General features: G+C 45.8%; 2 protein-coding genes and 1 non-coding gene across 7 annotated transcripts; all 3 read right to left on the bottom strand.

Annotated features, from left to right (window-relative positions):
• Nucleotides 1-206: 206 nt before the first annotated feature.
• Nucleotides 207-282, bottom strand: TRNAT-GGU (transfer RNA threonine (anticodon GGU)). Its single transcript has one exon. It is a non-coding gene; the product is annotated as a tRNA-Thr (tRNA).
• A 460-nt stretch (nt 283-742) lies between these two features.
• Nucleotides 743-12,699, bottom strand: AARSD1 (alanyl-tRNA synthetase domain containing 1). The gene is made up of 12 exons (XM_066263537.1): nt 12,568-12,699; nt 12,289-12,420; nt 9,618-9,777; nt 7,535-7,592; nt 6,933-7,089; nt 6,724-6,840; nt 6,347-6,477; nt 6,085-6,151; nt 5,813-5,904; nt 4,748-4,802; nt 3,196-3,290; nt 743-968 (listed from the first exon to the last, which is right to left on the bottom strand). Exons 1-12 carry the CDS (start codon nt 12,604-12,606, stop codon nt 833-835), a joined length of 1,239 nt encoding a protein of 412 aa, XP_066119634.1. The 5' UTR covers nt 12,607-12,699; the 3' UTR covers nt 743-832.
• A 9,219-nt stretch (nt 12,700-21,918) lies between these two features.
• PTGES3L (prostaglandin E synthase 3 like) lies at nt 21,919-26,494 on the bottom strand. Of its 5 annotated transcripts, XM_066263538.1 has the most exons (8): nt 26,381-26,494; nt 26,061-26,156; nt 25,607-25,720; nt 25,451-25,517; nt 25,248-25,346; nt 23,528-23,617; nt 22,776-22,829; nt 21,919-22,282 (listed from the first exon to the last, which is right to left on the bottom strand). In XM_066263538.1, the coding sequence occupies exons 2-8, from the start codon at nt 26,066-26,068 to the stop codon at nt 22,247-22,249; spliced, it is 468 nt and encodes a 155-aa protein (XP_066119635.1). In that variant the 5' UTR covers nt 26,069-26,156; nt 26,381-26,494; the 3' UTR covers nt 21,919-22,246. The 5 variants fall into 5 exon arrangements, with proteins under 5 accessions (XP_066119635.1, XP_066119639.1, XP_066119636.1 ...); XM_066263542.1 differs by lacking the exon at nt 26,061-26,156 and having other exon boundaries at nt 25,607-25,767; nt 26,381-26,490; XM_066263539.1 differs by lacking the exon at nt 26,381-26,494 and having other exon boundaries at nt 21,919-22,124; nt 26,061-26,341.
• Nucleotides 26,495-26,562: the final 68 nt, after the last annotated feature.

The raw sequence follows: 26,562 nt of genomic DNA, 5'->3' as shown, positions 1-26,562 counted from the left end.
CCACCAGGGGGCGATGCTCTGCCCATCTGGGGCGTCGCTCTGCCACAATCAGAGCCATTCTAGCGCCTGAGGTAGAGGCCACAGAGCCATCCTCAGCGCCCGGGCAAACTTTGCTCCAATGGAGCCTTGGCTGCGGGAGGGGAAGAGAGAGACAGAGAGGAAGGAGAGGGGGAGGGGTGGAGAAGCAGATGGGTGCTTCTCCTGTGTGCCCTGGCCGGGAATCGAACCCGGGACTCCCGCACACCAGGCCGACGCTCTACCACTGAGCCAACCGGCCAGGGCCTCATTTGCCTGATCTTAATAATGCTATACTAGTTTTCTTTGAATTAGTCTTCATGGTATCTTTTCCCATCCTTTTTCTGCCTCAGTAAGACTTGGAGCATCTTTCTACTATGTACTTTTTGTGGCTTCTTAACCTATATGCAAAGTCATTGACACTTTTTAGTTCTGAAATACAATGCTAGGAAAAGAAATAAGGAAAAAAGAAAATAAAAAGATGTGAATGAGTCTAAGCCCTGGGTCAAGCCTCCAGCCTGACTTGCATTCTCCTTTGGACCCTATGTTTCTATAAGACGAATGGGTGCAGCTGGTTTTCGATACATCAGTGCACTGCAACAACATACTCATTCACATAGGTTATGTCTAATGGAACCAAATTAGTAAACTGGTTAGTCACAGACCCATAGTGCATAAGCACACTGAAGTACACTATATAAATTAGTTATACATGGTATCACAATCATTGCAAACCAAACTATTTTATTGGCAAAGAGACTCTTTCTGTGGACCCGGGAGGCCACAGCAGCAGGAGCGCCAGGCAGGGCCCACATCCTCACTCCTCGGCACTCTGTGTGCTGACGTAGTCCTGCAGAAGCGCCTGCACCTCGGCCCGCCGGCTCATCTTGGTAGCCTTACCCTGAAAGCGGCCTTTCTTCCCCGCTCCTTTGCCTTCCAGAACCTCAGCCACCCTGGGAAGCAGAAATACAGTCAGGAGAAAGGAGGTCGTCAAAGGAAAAGTCACAGAAAAACCAAAAGTAGCCCTGAGTCTTTCCCCGTCGGCGGTGGGGGTGGGGGAAGAAGAGCAGACGGCTTCTAGAAACCCTTAAGATTACTTGCACATGGGCACAAAGGTAATATGTACCATGTTTATTGTAAGAGTGACTAACTGGAAACAACAGCAGTGTCTAGACACGGGCAACATAAATTAGAGCAACCTCCAGGGAGCAGGTGAGTGTACACTTGGGGTAAGGGGTCCCAGCCACGACGCCTGTGAGGAGCAGCAGTGAGGCAAACGGGGTGAGAGAGAGGCGGGACTGTGGCACCCCGGAAAAGCCTGTCCTCTGTGAAGAGGGCGGCCACTGCTCAGGTTCCTTATAGCTACTACCATGTGGGAATGGGAGCCCAGTGTCGCCAGAGAATGCCTCTTTTGAGAAAAACTAGAACTATGTATTTTTATGTAAAAATCTGATTTTAAAATGTAGCAACTTTAAAAAATTTAAAATGTAGCAAATTTTAAAAATTTAAAATAGACCTGTGGTGGCGCAGTGGATAAAGCGTTGACCTGGAAATGCTGAGGTCGCCGGTTCAAAACCCTGGGCTTGCCTGGTCAAGGCACATATGGGAGTTGATGCTTCCAGCTCCTCCCTACCTTCTCTCTCTGTCTCTCTCTCCCTCTCTGTCTCTGTCTCTCCCTTTCTCTCTCCTCTCTAAAATGAATAAAAAAATAAAAATAAAAAAAAAGAAATCTTAAAAAAAAAAAAAAATTTAAAATAGCACAGGCCAAACCAGTCTACAAGCCAATTCTGGTTGCCCATCAAAACCTCTGCTTTGCCTGACCAGGCGGTGGCTCAGTGGATAGAGCGTCTGACTGGGACGCGGAGGACCAGGGTTCAAGACCCCAAGGTCGCCAGCTTGAGCGTGGGTTCATCGAGTTTGAGCAAGGCTCACCAGCTTGAGCCCAAGGTCGCTGGCTCAGGCAAGGGGTCACTCAGTCTGCTGTAGCCCCCCAGTCAAGGCACATATGAGAAATCAATGAATGAACAACTAAGGAACTGCAACAAAGAATTGATGTTTCTCATCTCTCTCCCTTCCTGTCTGTCTGTCCCTCTATCTGACTCTGTCTCTGCCACAAAAAAACCCAAAAAACAAAAAAGCTTTAAAATCTATGTTTTCCTACAGTGTTTTACAGCAAATCACATTCACCAGAGCCGCTAAGGACTTTACAAACTCTATTAGAAAGAACAGTTGGCACAGAAGGGAAAGAAGAGAAAGACTAGGGGACACTACACCACCATATCTCATTTTAAATAAAGTATAAACAATAATATAATAGGAAGCAGTCCAACAAAGTTCTAATTTTTTCCTAACAATTTCATCAATGCCTTTTTTATTTTGTTTCAAAATCCTAAAGAGTTTGTGCCTTTGATTTGATGGTGCCTTAAGCACCATCTTCATCTGCTTCATCTGCCCCTGATAATCCAGGATCTGTATTTATGTATCACTTATGAATCTCAATTTCTAAAAGAAAAAGCAAAGCACATGAGATTTTTGAGCCCAAAGACCAGAGTTCAAGTATCAGTTCTGCCTCTTTGTGAGGTCCCAATACAGTATGCCATTCCTCATCTGTATAACTGAGAATGATCGTTGGTGATAATTATTTCAGCCCATCTCAGAGGTTTGTGGTGTGAATCAAAATGAGACAGCAGACCCTGGCAGGTTGGCTCAGTGGTAGAGCATCGGCCCGGCACATGGACATCCCAGGTTCAATTCCTGGGCAAGGCACATGGGAGAAGTGCCCATTTGCTTTGCCACCCTTCCCCCTCTCCTTTCTCTTTCTCTCTCTCTCTCTCTCTCCCTCCCGTAGCCAAGGCTCCATTGGAGCAAAGTTGTCCCGGGCGCTGAGGTTGGGAGGATGGCTCCATGGCCTCCACCTCCACCTCAGGTGCTAGAATGGCTCAGATTGCAGCGGAGCAACGCCCCAGAGGGCATGAGCATCGCCCCTGGTGGGCATGCTGGGTGGATCCCAATTTGGCACATGCCGGAGTCTGTCTGCCTCCCCCCTCTTCTCACTACAGAAAAATACAAAAAAAAAAAAAAGAGACTACAGGTGTGGTGGCCTTTGTCATCAGCAATGGGATGTATTAGGTTAGGTTTACAGGCTCTCCCGCCCATGCAAGGTGGTCCACGGAAGACTACCTGGGTCCCAGGGTCTCTACGGCCTCTGCTGACCCTGCCAGTAGGAACAGTCCAGCGCCTTTCTCATCGCCCACAGTTAAGAACAGGAGGATCTCCTAGGAAGTAAGACAGATGAAAGCTGATACTCAAGAATGTGGAGTCAACCCCTCCAGATATACACTCTCCTCAGTCTCAAGAACAGATTGTAAAATCATATTGCAATTATGAATGTATCAAATCAATACGTTGTACACCTTAAATTTACACCATGTCATATCTCAACTAAAAAAAACAACAACACAGATGTTTCCCCCCGTGAGCCACAAGCGATGTTCTGGATGAGTGATCATGCAGCCCCTACACTCTCGCCCACCAGAGCCAAGAAACTTTTAGAAAGTGTCTAGCCCTGGCTGGTTGGCTCAGTAGTAGAGCGTTGGCCTCGCCTGCAGGAGTCCAGCGTTCGATTCCCAGCCAGGGCACACAGGAGAGGCGCCCATCTGCTTCTTCACCTCTCCCCCTCACCTTCCTCTCTGTCTCTCTCTTCCCCTCCCGCAGCCAAGGCTCCACTGGAGCAAAGTTTGCCCGGGCACTGAGGATGGCTCTGTGGCCTCTACCTCAGGCGCTAGAATGGCTCTGATTGCAGCAGAGCGATGCCCCAAGATGGGTAGAGCATCGCCCCCTGGTGGGCATGCCAGGTGGACCCCGGTCAGGCGCATGCGGGAGTCTGACTGCCTCCCCATTTCCAGCTTCGGAAAAATACAAAAAAAAAAAAAAAGAAAGTGTCACAGGACCTTAGGTTGAACATTAAGACAGAAGGCTGCTAACCATGGCCAAACAAAATGCCTTCTGTGATCTGACTCCCACCAAACTTTGCAGCCTGGCCACCACGTGTCCCCCATGTACCATGTTCCCTGAACCTCCGTATTTCCCTCTGCCTGACCACCTTTGCTCCCTGGTCTATGTCCTGTCAACCTCTCCATCTTTCCAGGTAATGTGCTCCTCTGCCTCCAGCATTTACCACCCTAAATCATAAAGGCTGACAGAATTATAAAGAGATATACACACTGCTTGGCTCAGAATAAGTATTCCAAAAAGCATTTTTTGGGATAACTATGAGTCCTGGAAGTTACTAAGCTTTGGACTACTGGGAAGGGAAAGGCAGTTGAAGCCAGAGGAAAAGGAAAATGGAAGTCACGGCCTTCCAAGGGCCTGGCCAGTCCTTGTATTTCTAACATAGGCCCTCAGTCTGTGGCCATACCGCCCTGAACGCGTCTGATCTCATCTCACATAGGCCCTCAGCACACATAAACCTGGGTGGCTTAGAGGAGTTCTAACTCTGCTGAAAGGAGCTCAGGAGCTGGTAAATGTCACAGCCCCAGAAAAGTCAACACCACAGACCTAGCTCAACACCTAAAACAGAGCTTGGCTCACAGCTCTGATCATAAGAAAACAGTAGTGAATGAGTTTCTACTCCCTGCTCTTCCTGTGCTCACGTGGAGGGACTTCTGCCACACTAACGCTCCTCATTTAGGCCTCTGCCCAGGGTGCACGGAGAACCTCATGTTCCTCTTACCTCTGACCCGATCTCATTGGCAATGATATTCATGAATTCAGAATCACCCTCCTTCCTACAACAAAAGGCACAGGTGTGAGATCCAGGTTGGAGGGGGTGCTGGGAAACCGCAGGACGCCCACACCCACCTCGGGAGGCTGGCCTCCCTGCTGCCTGTTTGAGCAGAGTCCCTGGCTCCCTTAGCAAAGAGAAAGTGCTGGCTGACAGCCAGCAGGACATCCTCCTCAGAATCAGCAGTTCATAACAAGCTTTGCGTTTATTTCTGTCTCCTTTTAGTAGGATTTGCCGAGGTAAGTGGAGATCTGTTAGATGATGAAGGAGGTAGGTAAGGTGCTAATGAAAGTTAGAGTGAAGCCTGGCCTGTGGTGGCGCAGCGGACAGAGCGTCAACCTGGAACGCTGAGATCGCCGGCTCAAAACCCTGAGCTTGCCTGGTCAAGGCACATACGACAAGCAACAGGCAAGCAATGACCAACTAAAGTGAAGCAACTGTGAGTCAATTCTTCTCACCCCTGCCCTGTAAAATCAATAAATAAAATTTTTTGAAAAAGTTAAGAGTGAAGATGTTTATATCAAAACCAAGAAATCTTGTAGGTAACAGATTTCTCAGGGTCTACTCAGCCTTAAGAACACCAGTGACCCTGGCTGATTGGCTTGGTGGATGACACATCAGCCCAGCGTATGGATGTCCCGGGTTCGGTTCACGGTCAAGGCACACAGGAGGAGCAACCATCTGTTTCTTTCCCCTTCCCCAATCTCTGGGTGCTCTCCCCTTCTCTCCCTCTTCCTCTCCTGCATGGTTCAACTGGTCCAAGCTTGGGCCCCAGGTGCTGAGGATAGTTCGGCTGGTCCCAGTGTGTCAGCCTCAGGTGCTAAAAATAGCTCAGTTCATTCAATTATCAGCCTCACACAGGGGTTGCCAGGTGGATTCTGGTCAGGGCTCATGCAGGAGTCTGTCTCACTATCTCCCCTCCTCTCATTTAAAAAGAATAGAATACCAGTGAGGGATGCGCCACCCATTACATACTGCAAACTAAAGCCCAACGCCCCCTGCCCTGTCTCTCACCTGTGTAATGTGACCACACCTCCCCAGTCTGGGCTGTTCCTGAGGCTGTGGGCAATGTACACAGCCAGGTCTCTCAGCAGATTCAGGTTGTTCTGAAATGGATGCCAGAACTGAGTAGACAGGCAAAAACAGTAACAAGAGGGCACCACTTCCCTCCACTTCACTCTCCCACCCCCCTGAAAAACTACACATCTGGTCAGGCGAAGGGGCGAGTCCAGGGAGCCTATTCCAGGCAGAGCCCATGCCCTCTCTACCCTCCATGGAATAATCACCTTCTGCAGGAGCTTGGTGGAGTTCTGCAGCTTCTTCACTGCTTCCACGTGATCCTCTGCTCCACACCTGCAAGTGAAAGGTCCATGGAGGTCTGCCCAGCTTCCCAACTGCTTTTGGTGTTTGGCTTACATCCATAGCACTCTATCATCTAGGATAACATCTTACCCCCCGAGACAGAAATTCCGTCTGCCTTACGGGCAGGAAAGCTAAGCCCGGGGTGTCCAGGACCTGAGAAACAGGAGGCACCAGAAGGGAACATACTTAAGCAGAGTGGTCAGGGCTCTTTCAGTTCCGTAACTTCTCTCCATCCATTTCAGCACCCGGTTCCCAGCCAGAAATATCAGGTTGGTTTTGTTCTTTTTCCCCTTTTCAGTGCCCAGAATTTTAATGACCTACATGAGGCAAGGGAGTAACACACACACACACACACACACACACACACATGTAGAAACCACAGTGGACGCTGCGCCTAAGGGTAGGAGACACCTAGAACTCCCCCTCAGCTGGGGAGCAATCAAAGAGTGATTTTGCTCAGGACTCCCCAATTGTTCCCCTCTATCACTCCCAACCCTGTCGTGACCCCACACTCCACTGTCACCTTCTTCTCTTCCAACTATCAAAAGCCCTTCCTCACCTACCTGAAGGTCACTGAGATTGCTCACATGGGTCCCACAGCACATATTAGAATCAACACTCTTGATGGTAACCACTCGAACGGGCCCAGCATGGTCGTCCGGCAAACCCCGGCCCCTCACCTGGAACACGGGAGGGAGAGAGCTGTCTGAATCTTGACGAGGAGCCCTCAGAGAGCCACCCTACAGAAGCCACCCACCGGCCCGCCCCTCACCTGCTCCACCTCAGGATCATCTAGGCTCAGTTCGCGCACATTCACAGGCAGCCGATCTCTGATCCTTTCGTTGACACTCTGCTCAATGGCAGCTACTTGCTCTGAGGTCACAGAGGAGCTGTCCAGCTCAATCACACTCCGGAGTCGCCCCAACTCCCTGTCATAAGAAGTAGAGAAGCCACAGGATGCTGATGATGACAACAATATAAGAAAATTTACAGTTTACAAAGAATATCTTACAAATTATCTTATTTAACCCTCACAAAAATCCTGCAAGGTAGGGACTGTCATTTCCATCTTACAGGTGAGGGGTAGTAATAAATGTGATCAAGGTCACACAGTCAGGATTCACCCCATAGGCCTTTAGGCTCAAAATTCTATGTTCTTTCCTAAGCAAAGGCAGATAGTTCTCCTCTCATCCTAGTGTTTCCCTGAAGAAACACAAGGTCAAGGTCATCCACCACCCTATCTTCCAGGGAAACAGAACACAGCAGATTTTGAACACAGCTCTTTCTTTTACCCTCCTCCTGCCTACCCATTCCTGAGAAAGGAGCTAGTAGTCAGGGCCATGCTCTCCAGTTAGTTTTATGCCTCGTACTCACCATGATGTCGTCTTCAGTCCAAACAGATTATCAGCAACTGCTGTAATGAGATGCTGCCCTGAGCAGAGAGAAGAGACAGAAGACTGAGAAGCCCAGACAGCCATGTACTCCACAATATCATCACAGAAATCTTCCTTGTTGAAGACCTGCTGAGTCCTGGGTAGTATCCTTGAGATACTTTATTGAAAATCCTCACAAGAATTCCACAAGATGCTTTACAATGCCATTTCACAAATGAGGAAACTGAGGCCTAGAGCTGTCAAATAATGTGCCAAAGCACTGTAGCTTTTCAGAGGCAGAATTTGATGTTCTAATATGCCACATTCACTCAACAAATATTTACCAAGTACCTACCACATGCAAGGCACAGGGCTTGACATTAGAGATACAGCATCGTCTCTTATTGGTGGCAGTGAAGAGGAAGAGAGAGAAGGAATTAACTGAGAAGGCAAAGGGAGTAAGACTGCTAAGGTCTTGAAGGAGGAAAGAGGCAGAATATGTTCAAGAAATCGAGAGGAAGGCCAGCATGGCCAGAATTCAGAGAGCAAGAGGGAGGGCCACCAGCTGAGACTGGAGCACAGACAGTGGCCAGCCCAGGTAGGGCTTGGGGGCCATGGTAAGTTTAGCTTTACCATAAACAACAGGAAGACTTTGAAAAGCTTTAAGCAGGAGAGTGACGTGAGCATATTTTAATTTTTAAAAGATTATTCTGGCTGCTTTGTGAAAAATAGGCTGCAAAAAGCCAGTGGCTCGATTGGTCCGAGCATCGGCCCTAGGTGCTGAGGATAGTTTCATTGATTAAAGATAGCTCAGTTGATTCCATCATCAGTCCCAGATGGGAGCTGCTGGGTGGATTCCGGTCGAGGTGCATGCAGGAATCTATCTTCCATCCTCTCATTTTTAAAAAAAGGACAGGCTGCAAAGAAGTAACACAATGTGGGGAGACTAGCTAGGAGGCTAATACAGAGGTCAGGAGAAAGACAATAAGAGCTGTGACTAAGATGGTCACACTGACAGTGAGAGTAAATAGAGATTTAGAATATAAAAATGATAGGCCTGACCAGGCAGTGGTGCACTGGATAGAGCGTTGAACTGGGACACAGAGGACCCAGGTTCAAAACCCTAAAGTTGCCGACTTGAACATGGGCTCATCTGGCTTGAGCATGGGCTCACCAGCTTGAGTGTGGGATCATAGACATGACCCCATGGTTGCTGTCTTGAGCCCAGAGGTCACTGGCTTGAAGCCAAAGGTCACTGGCTTAAGCACAAGGTCACTGGCTTGAGCAAGAGGTCACTCGCTCTGCTGTAGGCCCCCTGGTCAAGGCACATATGAGAAAGCAATCAATGAACAACTAAGGAGCCACAACAAAGAACTGATGCTTCTCATCTCTCTATCTTCTGTCTGTCTGTCCCTATCTGTCCCTCTTTCTGTTTGTGACAAAAAGAAAAAAAAAAGAAAATGATAGGACTCAATGACTGGCTATTCCCAAAAAGGTGCCTGGACTAGCTTCCAGGATTTCGGCAGCTGGGTGGCTGTTGATGTTGTGCACTGCACATAGAGAATGCTGTCTGACCTGTAGTGTAAAGCATCAACCTGAAACGCTGAGGTCACCAGTTCAAACCCCCAGGCTTGCCCCAGGCAAGCACATGCTAGAAGCAACTAGGAGTTGCTTCCTGCTCCTCTCCCCAGCCTTTCTATCTCTCCTCTCTCTAAAAATTAATAAATAAAATCTTAAAAAAGAAAAAAAAAGAATGCTAACAAAAGACCAGGTCTCAGGAAGTGGGTGACTTTTTAATTCCTTTTTGGACATTTTGAGTTTAAGTCTATGAGACATCCAGATAAAAGTACCAAGTAGGAAGTTGTTAATACTCAAATGGAGCAGTTATTCTAATACTTTTACTTTAATTGCTCATATTGCTTTTATAACATCTATCATACACTGCCTCAACTGGAGATAATTCTAAAAATGGCCGTCTTTTCCGAAAGGCTAACTCCTAGAGAACCCAAACCACCTGAATCATCATGACATCCCCCTACACAGCAACTGTCCCTCTGATAGCTCCCCTATCCTGCCCCACCTACCCGAATGCTGCTGCATGTGGTCAAACCTCCGCTCCCAGTCCACCTGGACATGAACCTCAGTCCCAGGGGTGAAGGGTGTCTGTGTGAAATGATCAGCCTGAGCCCCACGGCGGGTCACTCTCAGCACAGGGATATCATTGATTGTACCACGATCATCAGGCTGGGGAAAAGAAGTAAAGATAATCAGTGGTAGGAGGCAGGGCTCACCCTAACTTCCAGATACAAAGACCCTCTAGGGAAAGTGTGTGAGAAACACACACAGAATTTGTTAGTCCCTATGGAATGCCAAGTGATGTGGTCCACTTTGTTCCATGAGGGAACTGTCTCTGTCCTCTTTCCTTTGAACACAGGAGGGAGGAAACAAAGTAACAGTATTAAACAAAGATTGTAACTATAGCAATGAAGATTTTAGTAAAACCCAGAGAATTTTAATCCTCACCCTCATTCCCTTAATTTAGATCCTGATCTTTCTTTTTTTAAAATTGATTTCAGAGAGAAAGGAAGGGGGAGAGAGAAAGTGAGACAGGAACAGCAATCTGTCCCTGTACGTGCCCTGATCAGGGATCGAACCAGCAACTCTGCACTTTGGAACAAAGCTCTAACTAACTGAGCCATCTGGCCTGGGCTAGATCCTTATCTTTCAATAGTTTCTAAAATTATCTGAATGTTCTTCCCTCCTTCCACTCCATCCTTTGTACTGCTGCTAGAGTTAAGACACAAAAATATGCATTCAGTTAAAAAAAAATCAAGTGCCAATAGCTCACAAGACACTGTGCCATTCTAAAAATACAATGTAAATAAGACATGCTCCCTCATGGAACTTGATTCTGGAGAATACAGACATGCAAAGAAGTAACTGCAGTATGATCTACAATGCCATACATGAAAAAGTACATTGTTATAGAGGAGCTCAAAAGCAAGAGACCTAACAGTCTTATCAGGGAAGACTCCCTAAAAGAATTGATGTATAAAATGAAATGTTCTATGGTTGCCTGATGTCACAAATTTTCTTCAGCAGATGAGAAAACCTCCATGACCAGGCGGTGGCACAGTGGATAGAGCATTGGACTGGGATACAGAAGACCCAGGTTCGAAACCCCAAGGTCACCAGCTTGAGCGCCGGCTCATCTAGTTTGAGCAAGGCTCACCAGCTTGAGCCCAAGGTCGCTGGCTTGAGCAAGGAGTTACTTGGTCTGCTATAGCCCCCTGGTCAAGGCACATATGAGAAAGCAATCAATGAACAACTAAGGTGTCACAACAAAGAATTGACGCTTCTCATCTCTCTCCCTTCCTGTCTGTCTGTCCCTATCAGTCCCTCTCTGTCTCTGTCACAAAAAAAGAAAACCTCCATGTTGGGAAAAACCAATGTAATAATGATGACACTGATATGAAATTGGAACATTCTCATCAGCAAGTTTATTAAACATGTTCTCTAATGTCATATCTTTGCCTAAGTACCTTCATGGCTTACCATACCTTCCTGACTAAAGTCCACACACCCTAACACATCCCTCAAGGACCTCTGAATTGGCTCCCACTTACCTTTCCAAGCTCATCTCCAGCCTGTCATCAATCAACACACACCTTAGACTCCAACTATATCTATTTGCAGTTAACTAGATTTATCAGATTCTTTCAAGTTTCCATGCTTTTGTTTGTGCTATTATCTCTGTTAAAATAAGCCTCTCTCATAATGCTCACATTTGGACTTACTATTCTCCTTTACCATATTCACATTGGAGTTTGCTGCTACCCTGTCACAGCACTCATAAGTCTGCCTTCTGTTGTGCATGCTCAGGGGAATCATTTTCAGTTTCTGTCAAACATATTAAGCTAATTCTTACCTCAGGGCCTTTGCACCTGCTATTCCTACTACCTGGAATACTTACTCTCCTCCACCAGCACCACTACACAATTGCAATGGCTTAACCCCTCACTTCCCTGAGATCTCTACTGAAATTTGCCCCCTACTTAGGAGAACATCCCATTACTCTCTTTACCTCAAGCTCTCATTTTACTTTTTTTTTTTTTTTTTTTTTATTCATTTTTTTTTTTTAGAGAGGAGAGAGAAAGGGAGAGAGAGAGACAGAGAGGAGAGAGAGACAGAGAGAGAAGGTGGGGGAGGAGCTGGAAACATCAACTCCCATATGTGCCTTGACCAGGCAAGCCCAGGTTTCGAACCGGCGACCTCAGCATTTCCAGGTTGACGCTTTATCCACTGCGCCACCACAGGTCAGGCAAAAGCTCTCATTTTATTTAATGCACTTATCATACCTGACATACTATTTACCTATCAACAGTTTTGCCTGTGTCCTCCAATAAATATTCTCTGTATGTAGAGAAACTATTTTGTTAACTTCTTATCCTGAGCGCATGGAATAGTACCTAAAATGTGTTATAAATAAATATTTCTTGATAAGGAGACCCGACTTGGGAGGTGAATAGACAATGTATTATAGAACTGTGCACCTGAATCTTATATAATCTTTTTAACCAATGTCACCCCAATAAGTTCAATTAAAGAAAAACAAGTATATTGATAAACATGTGTTGAATGAACTTAATTGAACCTCCATCTGTTTTCATTACGGCTAGAATAGCGGGGCAGGAGAGCATTTTCTACCTTGACAGAAAGAAATCAGGAGCTTCCTGGGAAGGACGAGCCCAGTACCTGTCCCCCACCCTCGGGGAAAAGCAGCGTGTCTTCCAGCACCACTTGGAAACCACTCAGCACTTCCTTCTTGCCATTGCTTCCTTCGGTCTGCAGCTCGGATGGACGGCAAGAGACCACGGTGGTGGTGAACTGAGCAGAGAGGAATGAGAGAGTAAGCCCCGACCCCCCCTCAGTACACCAGCAATGAATCTAGCTCGGCTCTCCCTCCCACGGCACCCTCTTCCTGCACCGCCCCATTTGCTGGGCAGCATCAGGCCCCTCGCAAGCTGGCCGCACCTCCCGGGCGTAGCTGTCCCGCTGACACCGGAACGCCATTGCTGATATCTCCCAAGACCCGGGGATCTACGCGCACTGAAACTCCTGGGGGCGGACGGAGGCCGACGGGGTACAATCCTCAGTACCGGCGCGTCTCTGCGCAGAAGCAAAGTGCAAGGGGTGTGGTTGGGACAAATTTGTGGAAAACGCGACTTGCAGATGTTCCAGTTTGTTTAGCACAGGGGTCCCCAAACCTTTTACACAGGGGGCCAGTTCACTGTCCCTCAGACCATTGGAGGGCCAGACTATTAAAAAAACTATGAACAAATCCCTATGCACACTGCATATATCTTATTATAAAGTAAAAAAACAAAACAGGAACAAATACAATATTTAAAATAAAGAACAAGTAAATTAAAATCAACAAACCAGTATTTCAATGGGACCTATGGGCCTGCTTTTGGCTAATGAGATGGTCAATGTGCTCCTCTCACTGACCACCAATGAAAGAGGTGCCCCTTCCGGAAGTGTGGTGGGGGCCGGATAAATGGCCTCAGGGGGCTGCATGCGTAGTTTGGGGACCCCTGGTTTAGCAGCTGTTTTAAGGCTTTGAAAAGGACCAGCGGACAAGACAAAACAAAACAATACTGTGTCCTGAACTTGTCCAGGCAGTTTGTTTAGCCTGTCGGGCTACAGGGAGGTGAGTTAGGTGGGGACAGTACTGGTTTGGATACCGCAACGTGCTCCATAAAAGTGTAATGCAAGCCCCATTTGTTAATACATTTTCTTTAGATCAACGTATCTATAATATTTTTCATCATGTAATAGGTAAAAAAAAATAAGTGAGTTTTTTCTAGTACAAAATTTCTGAAACCTGGTATGTATTTTTTTTTTTTAAGATTTTATTTATTCATTTTAGAGAAGGGGGAGAAGCAGGAAGCATCAACTCCCATATGTGCCTTAACTGGGCAAGCCCAGGGTTTCGAACTGGCGACCTCAGCATTCCAGGTCGACGCTTTATCCACTGCGCCACCACAGATCAGGCCTGGTATGTTTTTTTTGTTTTTGTTTTTTTTTTTCCTGAAGCTGGAAACGGGGAGAGACAGTCAGACAGACTCCCGCATGCGCCCGACCGGGATCCACCCGGCACGCCCACTAGGGGGCGATGCTCTGCCCATCTGGGGCGTCGCTCTGCCACAATCAGAGCCATTCTAGCGCGTGAGGCAGAGGCCACAGAGCCATCCTCAGCGCCCGGGCAAACTTTGCTCCAATGGAGCCTTGGCTGCGAGAGGGGAAGAGAGAGACGGAGAGGAAGGGGGGGGTGGAGAAGCAAATGGGCGCTTCTACTATGTGCCCTGGCCGGGAATCGAACCCGGGTCCCCCGCATGCCAGGCTGACGCTCTACCGCTGAGCCAACCGGCCAGGGCCCCTGGTATGTATTTTTAAGGACAATCCTTCTTTTGTTAAGTTCTGTCTTCCCTTGAAAAGTGTTCTCCTACATGTCCTCCTTTTTGATATTGTAAGACTAATCTGTAGATGTCCATATTCGATTGATGCAGAGTTGATCTATTGCGTGTGATGGGATGTATTTGTATCTAAATGAGTACTTTTTTCTTACAATTATTATAATTTTTGTTGCATCCATAAAAACACTTGTTCTTACCTAATTCGAGTGTGCTGATCTCAAATCTGATATTAGTTTTTCTCTGCAAGCTAGTTATTTTGCAATTCAAGATTTTAGATTTTCATCTTATTGTAAAATTTTCAACATTTAGTTTATCATAATGAAGTAGAATGTCTTTTGGGCATCATCTTTGTGAAAATATAATTTATATAATGCAGTAAATACACTAAAAGATATGATTGCATCAGAATTTGTCTACAATTTCAAAATAGAACATATTAAAACATTATTTTAATCATAAAATTTGCACAAAACTTATTTAAATTCTATTCAGGCAATAATTTGCGTTTGTAGCTCTTGTGTTTGTGTACTTGTTGAGGACAATCTCATTTGATGCTCCAGCAGTAGTCTGCTCATTACTAACAGCTCCAAGATTTTTGGGAAACTTATCAAGGTGGCTGTTCAGGAAGTGAATCTTTTTTTTTTTTTTTTTCACAGAGACAGAGAGAGAGAGAGTCAGAGAGAAGGATAGATAGGGACAGACAGGACGGGAGAGAAATGAGAAGCATCAGGTCTTTGTTGCAGTACCTTAGTTGTTCATTGATTGCTTTCTTTTTTTTTTCTTTTTTTTTTTTTTTACAGAGGCAGAGATAGACAGGGACAGACAGACAGGAACGGAGAGAGATGAGAAGCATCAATCATCAGTTTCTCGTTGTGCATTGCGACTTCTTAGTTGTTCATTGATTGCTTTCTCACATGTGCCTTGACTGCAGGCCTTCAGCAGACCGAGTAACCCCCTGCTGGAGCCAGGGACCTTGGGTCTAAGCTGGTGAGCTCTTTGCTCAAGCCAGATGAGCCCACGCTCAAACTGGCGACCTCGGGGTCTCGAACCTGGGTCCTTCCGCATCCCAGTCCAACGCTCTATCCACTGCGCCACCACTTGGTCAGGCCAGGAAGTGAATCTTAATGCTCATGTTACATCCAGTGTCACAGAAAACCAACAGCATCCTTTGAACCAGAAGTTCATAGTTTTCTGCTTTTTTGTTGCCAAGGAAGTTCTTTGTAATTGCCACAAAAGACTGCCATGCTGCTTTCTCCTTATTCATCTTCCTGGCAAATTCTTCGTCACGCATGAGGTCCATCAAATACACCTGCTTTTATCTTCTCAAAAGACAAGGCAAGAAAAGCAGAAGTAATATGTTGGAAGCATTCACTTTCTCTATTCAAAGTCTGAACAAACTGTTTCATTAAGCCAAGTTTGATGTGAAGTGGGGAAAAAATGATTCTGTCTCAATTAACTACAGGTTCATTCACAATATTTTGCATCCCTACTTCCAGAGCTTACGTTTTGGCCACTCCTTCTGTGTCCAGTGTTTCTCCCGAGCTCGGCTGTCCCACAAACACAAAAAGCAAGGATACTTCGTGAAACCTCTCTGGTGTCCTAGCAGGAAATTTACCATTTTAAGATTCACACAAATGATCCAGTTATGTTCCCCATACTTCAGAAAGTAGAGGACAATTTTTTTTTTTCATTTTTAGAGAGGAGAGAGAGACAGAGAGGGAGAGAGAGAAGAGAGAGACAGAGAGAGAGAAGGGGGAAGGAGCTGGAAGCATCAACTCCCACATGTGCCTTGACCAGGCAAGCCCAGGGCCTCGAACCGGCGACCTCAGCATTTCCCGGTCGACGCCCCATCCACTGCGCCACCACAGGTCAGGCGAAGACAATTTTTATGTCATTCTTACTAAGTCATTCAATTCAAGTTGGCTAAACTGCTGAGGGGTTAAGAAGACCCTTCAGATTCTACAACTATTTCCTCATGCAGCTTGTCAAAATACACTTGATCACCATATTCACTTTCTTCGTCCTTAGAAGAAATAAAACCATTGAAAACTGGACTGGGAGTGTCTCAGTGTGTGAGATAGATCATATTGCTGAAGGAATATTAGGATATGCGATCATATGCCGTTTTTTCTTGCCGATGCCCTTTGTATGGGTCATACAGAAATAAAGGTCACTGCTGTGGTCCTTAGGTTCACACCAAACCATGGGAATACCAAAAGGCATTCCTTTGCATTTTCCTTTTGTCCAGTCATGAAGCATTTCCTCACAATTATGACACACAATATGAGGAGCCCAATTTTTGTCTTGATCGCCAAGGGGAACTTGAAAATAGGCAATATAGGCCCTGGCCGGTTGGCTCAGCAGTAGAGCGTCGGACTAGTGTGGGGAGGACCCGGGTTCGATTCCCGGCCAGGGCACATAGGAGAAGCGCCCATTTGCTTCTCCACCCCTCCGCTGCGCCTTCCTCTCTGTCTCTCTCTTCCCCTCCTGCAGCCAAGGCTCCATTGGAGCAAAGATGGCCAGGGCGCTGGGGATAGCTCTGTGGCCTCTGCCCCAGGCGCTAGAGTGGCTCTGGTCGCAACATGGCGACACCCAGGATGGGCAGAGCATCGCCCCCTGGTGGGCAGAGCGTCGCCCCATGGTGGGCGTGCCGGGTGGATCCCGGTCGGGCGCATGCGGGAGTCTGTCTGACTGTCTCTCCCTGTTTCCAGCTTCAGAAAAATGCAAAAAAAAAAAAAAAAAAAAAAAAAAGAAAATAGGCAATATATGCACGTGTCACAAATGATGAAATATTGCACTTTTTTTTTTTTTTTTTTTACAGAGGCAGAGATAGACAGGGACAGACAGACAGGAATGGAAAGAGATTAGAAGCACCAATCATTAGTTTTTCGTTGCGCGTTGTGACTTCTTAGTTGTTCATTGATTGCTTTCTCATATATGCCTTGACCGCGGGCCTTCAGCAGACTAAATAACCCCTTGCTGGAGCCAGCAACCCTGGGTCCAAGCTGGTGAGCTTTTGCTCAAGCCAGATGAGCCTGCGCTCAAGCTGGCGACCTTGGGGTCTCGAACCTGGGTCCTTCCACATCCCAGTCCAACGCTCTATCCACTGCGCCACCACCTGGTCAGGCGAAATATTGCACCTTTGATGTTGAAGTAACAGCCACATATATAACAGAAGGTGTCAGGACTATTCTTACATTTACGCCTACTTGAAGAAGCCATGATTCAATCTTAAAATAAGAGGGTGTTTTTATCAGATAATAATTTTTTACATTTAAAAACTACAATTATGTAAAAGTGATGTTTGTAAAACATTAATTGCCTTGTGGTTATGTTCAACCCAAGTGTCGTTGCCCTTTAACTCCAATTTAAAAACCAATGCATGCCATTAACTGTAACAAAAAGAAATTAAAATTGCATAAAAACTAGAGCATGCACCAAAAAATGGATTTCAGATTTGGAATCAGCGATGCAGAAGTATATAGAAACAGTTCTAAAACCTCATGCAACAGAAAAATGAAAAAAAATTTGTTCCCCAGTGAAATTAATAGGCATGTAAGCATAATTACAATATAAAATATGACAAATGTTTTTATTATGCATTTGTCATATACAGTGTGTCCATAAAGTCATGGTGCACTTTTGACCTTTGACCGGTCACAGGAAAGCAACAAAAGACAATAGAAATGTGAAATCTGGCCTGACCAGGTGGTGGCGCAGTGGATAGAGCGTCGGACTGGGATGCAGAGGACCCAGGTTCGAGACCCTGAGGTCACCAGCTTGAGCGTGGGCTCATCTGGTTTGAGCAAAAGCCTACCAGCTTGAACCCAAGGTCGCTGGGTCCAACAAGGGGTTACTCGGTCTGCTGAAGGCCTGTGGTCAAGGCACATATGAGAAAGCAATCAATGAACAACTAAGGTGTTGCAACACGCAATGAAAAACTAATGATTGATGCTTCTCATCTCTCTCCATTCCTGTCTGTCTGTCCCTGTCTATCCCTCTCTCTGATTCACTCTCTGTCTCTGTAAAAAATATATAAATAAATAAAAATAAATAAAAAAAAGAAATGTGAAATCTGCACCAAATAAAAGGAAAACCCTCTGTTTCTGTAGGAAACAGAAGCATGATGTGGAAGCATGTGTGCATGCGCAGATGATGATGTAACACCGTGTATACAGCGGAGCAGCCCATGGCCATGCCAATTGAGATGTGGACGGTACAGAGGAAAGCGCAGTGTGTTCTGTGGCTCGCTAAATTCGAATCTGTGACCAAAGTGCAACATAAATATTGGTGTGTTTATAACGAAGTGCCACCACATAGGCAACATTACTCAGTGGGATGAGCAGTTGAAGGAAACCAGCAGTTTGGTGGAGAAACCCCGTTCTGGTAGGCCATCAGTCAGTGACAAGTCTGTAGAGGCTATACGGGATAGCTACCTAAGGAGCCCTAAAAAATCTGTGCGTGAGCCCACATCGAACTGCACTGAATAGGTATGAAACTGGGAGAGTTTTCCTTTTATTTGGTGCAGATTTCACATTTCTATCGTCTTTTCAAAGTGCACCATAACTTTACGGACACACTGTAGTGTATTATTGTTGCAATGAACAAAATGTTTCTTTTACTTACGATATTGTTTTCTTCAATTTATTTTTGTCCTCCTTTTCATTGTAAAAAAAGTTGGTCACTTAGTATTTTACACTCACATCTCAGTTTGGACTAGCCACATTTTTTTTTTTTTTTTTAGTGATTTTAGAGAGAGAGAGGAAGGGAGAGATAAAAACATCAATCTGTTCTTGTAAATGCCTTGACCCAGGATCTTACCTGCAACCACTGCATATCCTGATGATGCTCTAACCAACTAAGGCAGGGGTAGTCAACCTTTTTAATACTACCGCCCACTTTTGTATCTGTTAGTAGTAAAATTTTCTAACCGCCCACCGGTTCCACAGTAATGGTGATTTATAAAGTAGGGAAGATAACTTTACTTTATAATTTTTTTTATTTTTATTTTTGTATTTTTCTGAAGCTGGAAACGGGGAGAGACAGTCAGACAGACTTCTGCATGCGCCCAACCGGGATCCACCCAGCACGCCCACCAGGGGCAACGCTCTGCCCACTAGGGGGCGATGCTCTGCCCCTCCGGGGCGTCGCTCTGCCCCGACCAGAGCCTCTCTAGCGCCTGGGGCAGAGGTCAAGGAGCCATCCCCAGCGCCCGGGGCCATCTTTGCTCCAATGGAGCCTTGGCTGCGGGAGGGGAAGAGAGAGACAGAGAGGAAGGGGGGGAATGGAGAAGCAAATGGGCGCTTCTCCTATATGCCCTGGCCGGGAATTGAACCCTGGTCCCCCGCACACCAGGCCGACGCTCTACTGCTGAGCCAACCGGCCAGGGCCTACTTTATAAAATTTATAAAACAGAGTTACAGCAAGTTAAAGCATATAATAATAATTACTTACCAAGTACTTTATGTCGGATTTTCGCTGTTTGGCAGAATAAATCTTTATAAAACAACATACTATAGTTAAATCTATCTTTTCATTTATACTTTGGTTGTTCCGCTACCACCCACCACTAGTGGGTGTTAGGGACCAGGTTGACTACCATTGAACTAAGGTATCCAGCCAGGGCTTAGCCACATTTCAAGTATCACATGGGACTAGTGCTACCTAATTGGACAGTGTAGCTGAAGAGGTTAAGAGAAGTTAAACTGCAATCAGTGCCTTACAACTTCAAACCATTTAAAAGTTCTTTCTTGGCCCTGGTCGGTTGGCTCAGTGGTAGAGCGTCGGCCTGGCGTGCGGGGGTCCCGGGTTCAATTCCCAGCCAGGGCACACAGGAGAGATGCCCATCTGCTTCTCCACCCCTCCCCCTCTCCTTCCTCTCTGTCTCTCTCTTCCCCTCCCGCAGCCGAGGCTCCATTGGAACAAAGTTGGCCCGGGCACTGAGGATGGCTCTGAGGCTTCTGCCTCAGGCACTAGAATGGCTCTGGTTGCAACAGAGCGATGGCCCAGATGGGTAGAGCATTGCCCTCTGGTGGGCGTGCCAGGTGGATCCCAGTCGGGTGCATGCGGGAGTCTGTCTGACTGCCTCCCCGTTTCCAACTTCAGGAAAAAAAAAAAAAATAAATAAATAAATAAAAGTTAACTTTCTTTCTGTTCTTTCAAATCAACTAAAAAAATACCTGAAGACTCCAGATATTTCAGAATTGAGGATTTTTCAGATTTTAGGCAGTGATAGAGAGCATACTCCATGTGTTACCTAACACACTTCATTTGGAACTCACTAATATTTACACTGAGAAATAAATACACTAAATGGAATTATCAGACTACAAATAGCCTCACATTTTAGATCATGTTTTGCTGTCAAATGAGTTTTGGTGTTCACTTTTAAAAAATTTTTTTTTATTGAGAGGTGGGGAGGCAAAGACAGACTCTCACATGTGCCTGGCCTGGATCCACCCAGCAAGCCCCCTACCAGGCAATGCTTTGCCTGTCTGGGCTGCTGATCCATTGCTTTTTAGAGTGCTATTTTAGAGTGCCTATTTTAGAGTGCCTGAGCAAGTCCATGGAGCCATCCTCAACACCCAGAGCTAACTTTGCTTGAACCATTCCAGTCATGGCTGCAGGAGGAGAAGAGAGAGGGGGAGGGGAGACAGGGGGAGGGGAGAAGCAGATGGTTGCTTCTCCTGTGTGCCCCAACCAGGAATTGAACTTGAGACTTCCACACATCCAGCTGATGCTCTACCACTGAGCCAACTGGCCAGGGACTGGTATCTACTTTTTTTTCTTTCTTTTTTTGCTAGAGACAGAGAGAGGTAGGGACAGACAGGAAGGGAGAGAGATGAGAAGCATCAGTTCTTCATTGAGGCACCTTAGTTGTTCATTGATTGCTTTCTCAAAAGTGCCTTGACCAGGGGGCCTACAACACAGCAAGTGACCCCTTGATCAAGCCAGGACCTCAGACTCAAGCCAGCGACCTTGGGGTTTTGAACCTGTGTTCTCAGTGTCCCAGGTCAACTTTCTATCCACTGCACCACTGCCTGGTCAGGCCTTTTCTTTATCAGTTTTCAGAATTGTGGATAAAGGGACATGCCATCTATACTAATTCAAGTCCCAACTTTGCCACTTATTGTGACCTGATTGATCACCTATGAAGAAAAGACCTAATTATTTTATAGGGCTAATATGAGATTCAAAAAATTTTAATGAGATAATAAATTATATAACAATACAAACATAACTTTGTATTAGCAGTTTTTGTTTTGTTTTTAAGTTTAGGAACTAAAATCAGACCTGACTGGTCGTGGTACAGTGGATAGTATTGACCTAGAACCCTGAGATCCCAGGTTCAAAACCTCTAGGTCTCCGGCTTGAGTGTGGGTTCATCCAGCATGGTCACTGGCTTGAAGCCGGGGGTCAATGGATTAAGCCCAAAAGGTTGCTGGTTTGAGCAAGTGGTTGCTGCTCAGCTTGCCCTGGTCATGGCATGTATGAAAAGCAGTAAATGAACAACTCAAGTGATGTAACTACAAGTTGATGCTTCTCATCTCTCTCCCTTCTTGTCTCTCTCTCTCTGTCTCTCTCTCTCAAAACACACACACACAAAAACTAAAGTCAGGTTTAAAAGTATAGATTCCTGGAGTGTGCAGTAAGCTGAGGTTGGTTTCTAGCTGGTTCTAAGGGTGGCAGTATTGGCCATAAAATGAAAGGCTGGTTTCTGCTCTGGGAAGTCAAAGCATAGATCTGTGCATGGGGAAGTCCCAGTATGGTTACAGCCTGCTCCCAAAATCTTTCTTCACAATAATGAGGGCCAGGATCTTTGATAGCCACCCCTCTCTTAGAGAGTAACTATAGAGGGAGAAGAGGCTTGCCTCCAGGAGGAAGAAGTACAAGCAAAAATGAGACAGACCAGTTCCCAGAAATTTATTGTAATCTATATGTTGCTTCTTTGGCTTTTGCTCTAGTACATACACACACATGTTCAAATACTCAAGAGAGCCTTAATGAGTGTCCTAAACACAGAGTTTATAGCTAATTGGTAGGAAGTCAGATGTCCCACCTGCCTACTTCTCTGCTATTCTGCCATCAGATGCAGCAACCATAGTCAAGTACCTAAGAAAAAGAAATGAAGGATGACCCTTAATTAAGAGCTTCCAGGAAAGATATAAGATCCCAGAAGACTCTAGTACACAGCCAAAAAGCTGGACTTCCTTCTCAGCTCTGCTCTACAGAAGTTAATTATTTGTTGCATCAGCACTGTCAGAATCATCCTAGAAAAAAAGACAAAAGCACCTGTAGAGTATGCAAAGAGTGAACATTTGTGTCCACAAACACTGCTCACTCCCTCTGCTCTCCAAGTTTTCTTTTGTGATTTTTCTGAGTCACACAATTTCTTAGGAGGCTAATACAAAAGGATTTAAATTTTGGAAAATAAACCACTGGTACTCAATAAACAGCACAGTGTCATATATCATTTAGTTTCACATTTCAATTAATGCTATTGCTCCTCACAGCTGTAAAGATAGTCACCAGGGCCAGATCTGCTCTAGGATGGAGAAGCAGAGGGAAAGATGGAAGTGAGGAGAGTCTCACTCGGGTTTTCTGAAGTCTGGAGAAGAATGTTCAACCTCTTGTGTCATACTCAAATTTGATTAACATGCACTGAGAACTACTATGTGCTAGGGGTTGACATGGGAGCTTTCTGGTATCTTATTTTTAAGGGCAAAAAGGAAACTGAAGGGTTGGGCGTAAGGCTTTACTTACATCCAGATCGTCCATGGCAGGGGGAGGTCTCTTGGTGCTGACCTTCTGCAAAAGCTAGTGGGAGGAGAAAAGTAGTCACAAGAGAGAAGTGCCACCTGCATACTGATAGACCATAGGAGAATGGTCCCAGCCAGACAACTGCCCTATCTTTAAATCCCCCAGCATATCAGTGGAATGAATTAGAAAAAGTAAATTGACCCACTTTTTAAAAAAGAAATTTAAACACGCAAAGACCATCCTCCTTACTAATCCAGGTCAGGGTCTGCTAGTGTTTTTACAACTTGAATGAATAACTGGTACTGAAATTCTGAAACCAAATAATTTATTGGGAGATAGTGATTTCTTTAAATTTAATTTTCTGTGTTTTTGGAAATAGTAGTTTTTAATGTGAATTTTATACTGCTTCCCATGAAGATATCTGGCTCAAGAAAACACACACACACATGTACACAAAATAGGAAGGAGCAAAAATTACAGAAAAGTAGGAAAAGGTTTGCCAATCATTTTCAGAACGCAAGCTCTACTCTATGAATAGTGAGTGACTCTATGTGTACAATTTCCTTAATAAAATATCAATTTCTCCCAAGCCTACTAAATCAACATTGCACAAAATATGTAAAGACTATCAGCACCAATGAGCAGCCAGTCTAAGGAGCTCACGTATCTCTGGCCAGCCTGATGACAGTCCTACAGAGAAATGCATGCAGGGACAGAGAGAATGAATGACTGAGATGGGAAGAAAATGGCATTACCTCTGCATAATGTTCGACCTGAGCCAGCTCCACCTCTTCATCCCCTTTCCAGTCTCTCCAGTTATCAAAATCCACAGACAACCACACTGGCTGTAAGAGGAAGCATGGAGAGTCACTGGCCAGAAGAGTAGCAAAAGTGCATAGAAAAATGTGGTTGTGTGCACAGGAGCATGCTTGAGGAAGAAGGCCGATGCGAGTAGTCTTCCCAACAGAAGCACTCCTTTGACTAACCCCACCGCCAGGCTACCATGTCATTATCATCATCCATGATGGGAAAAGCACAAAAAGTCTGTCCTCCAAGAGCACACTGACTGACTAGGGAGACAACATATCTGGAAATATAACTGTGTCATAAAGTATCACAGAGTCAACCAAGCAAGACAGGGACCACCCTTGGCCCATGGAACCTGGCCCATGTTCCAAGTTCCCATGCTTAGATAAAGAAGTTATTCACTCATTAATTTAACAGATATTATAAGTCAGGCTCTGAGGCTGGCACTGGGGTTATAAAAATGTTCAATACATATAGTTCCAGACATCAGGAAGCAAGTGGGGAAGGAAAATGTAAATAAAGCATTATAATACAGTGCGGAAAGGGTGGTGGTAGGTTAGGGGATATGTTGGGAACCTAGGTTTCTTGGAGTCTCATGGCCTTGAAGGATGAGAAGGGGTCAGGTGGGAGAAGGTATGGTGATGGAGGCTTTCCAGGAAGAAGGTACAGCTTGAACAAAGGTACAAAGCTGAGAAATAGCCCGATGTCTGCAAAAGAGCTGCAAGCAGTTTTCTGTGCCTAAAATGTGTAATTTGAGGCAGAGAGTACTGGGATATAAGGCTGCAGAGGGAGGAATAACCAGGTCATTATCTTATATGTCATGCTATGATGCTTGGACTTCAACCTACAGGGCAGAAGGTATGAGCTCAAATGCCTGAAAACATCAGCAAGGTAATGAAAAGGAGAGTAAAATGAGATGGACCACATGCCTCATTTAAAGCTCCAACTCCAGGCACTGGGAAATTTTAGACCAATGCGGCCAAAATCTCCATTTTTTTAGAGAAGCTAATAATCTGGATTTGTAGGTGAAATATCCACATTTTTTATTTTTATTTACTCAATGACTTGAGAGAGAAATATCAACTTGCTGTTTCACTTATTTATGTATTCATTGGTTGACTCTTGTATGTGCCTCCGGACTGGGGATAGAACCCGAGACCTTGGCTTATCAGGATTACTCTCTAACCAACTCTGCTACCCAGCCAGGGCTCCACATTTTTATATGTCAGCAACTAACCAAAACTCTAAACATTAGTAGCCAACTGAAATAATTTTCACACTGTGAAGACTGAGAAGATAAATTTGAGAGCCAGATCTAACCAGCAGGCAGCCAATTTGCAACCTTTAGGAGAAAAGAAGCCACTAGAGGGTCTTAAACAGGGGAGTGACAGGGTCAAATGTGTGTTTTAAACAGATCATAATGGGAGTGATGCATTAAATAGATCGGGGTCGGGCTGAAAAAACACAACAAATCTCAGCCAGTGATGGATGAAACCTGAATTAGAAAGGGATGACGTAATGGATTCAGTACTCTCCAGAAAGTCAAATCCACAGGATCGGGAGAATGACTGGATGTTGGTGGGAAAGGAGGCAAGGGTGATTCCCAGACCTAACTTAGGTAACTGTGTATATGGATAGAGAGCACAGGTGAAAGAACAGGCTCCCTACCTTGATATCCTCCTTGGTGAGCCGAGGCCAGGCCACGTTCTCTTTCCACTTCCTCACAAAGCAAGTAATGGAGCGGCCAGAGCGTTTATCCTGGGAGTCCTGCCAAATAGAGAGCCTCATTGTTAGGGTCTGAAGTTTAGAATGAATCTCCCATTTCCCAGGCAGCCTTCCCATCCAAACCTTACTGCCCCACCCATCCTTACCTTGGAGTTCACCTTAGCATAGAACTCAATCTCATTGTATAACTCCACTCCATCGGCATTCTTGCAGCTGAGGAGGTGTGGAGGCAGAGTGTGGGAGCATTGGGAAAAAGGAAAGGTTCCCAGGAAGCCACGCCCTACAGAGGGGAGGGCCATTACCTGAACACAATGCGGTGGTCTTCTAAGAGCACATGAACATCGGTGCTGTCCTCAACACAAAACTCCATAAACACATACTTAGGCCTGTCATACCACAGGGTCCGGGCATGCTGCCTGAAGAGGAGTTGAAGTGGGGCTTCATAGGGAGCGGAGAGGGAAGACTGACAGCATTTGGGAAAGATGGGAGGAGGGGGAAATATAGGAATATTTTATGCTACAGCCCTGTCAAATTAGAGCTAAATGAAGAGGAGTGATGGAAATGGGTATGTGTTGTTGAAGGTAAATCTGGAGAGAATCAAAAGTGAGAGAGTAGAGAGGAGGTCACACTGCTCCTCATTACCCCAAAGTTCCAGGGACCTAGGGTCTGGGGTTCATAGGGCCTCGCAAAAGCTGGAACGCCCAGAAAATGTGAGGCTAGGAATCTAAAAGGCAAAGGGAGGCCGGAAACACTCACACTGCCATGGCGTATCCCGCTGCCCGGTGTCTTTTGGCGTCTGTGCTAGGGGCTGCTATCTTTAGATCCTGGTGACGCCCCCAGCAGCTGCCTCTCCTTATACGGTAGGGGGAAGGTTTTAGAGGCAGGGGATACGTGGCCCTACAGCCAAGGGAACCGCACTCGGGAGAGACAGTGGGAGAGCATAATCCCTGCAGCCCTTCACATCTCCGGGCCTCCAGAAACAGATTTAGGAAGAGACGACCTACCCCCCTTGTACCAGGGCAAAGGATACACTACACTAGATACACACAGAATGACTTGTCCCTGGCTTCACTTACTTGTTTCTCCAACGCTTAGTACTTTCAGTGCCTGATTCACAATGTGCGCTCAAAAAATTATTGGCCCGAATTAAATCCCGGGGGAAGGCCCGCCCTCGGTAACGTCCGAACTCGGTGACGCCTGAACCCCGCCCACACGCTCCCCGGGTTTCCCAGCCCGCGGCCCGTTGCCAAGGCAGCAA

Source organism: Saccopteryx bilineata, chromosome 2 (assembly GCF_036850765.1).
Source record: "Saccopteryx bilineata isolate mSacBil1 chromosome 2, mSacBil1_pri_phased_curated, whole genome shotgun sequence".
NCBI classification, from domain to species: domain Eukaryota; kingdom Metazoa; phylum Chordata; class Mammalia; order Chiroptera; family Emballonuridae; genus Saccopteryx; species Saccopteryx bilineata.
This window is presented reverse-complemented; position numbering and strand designations above follow the sequence as displayed.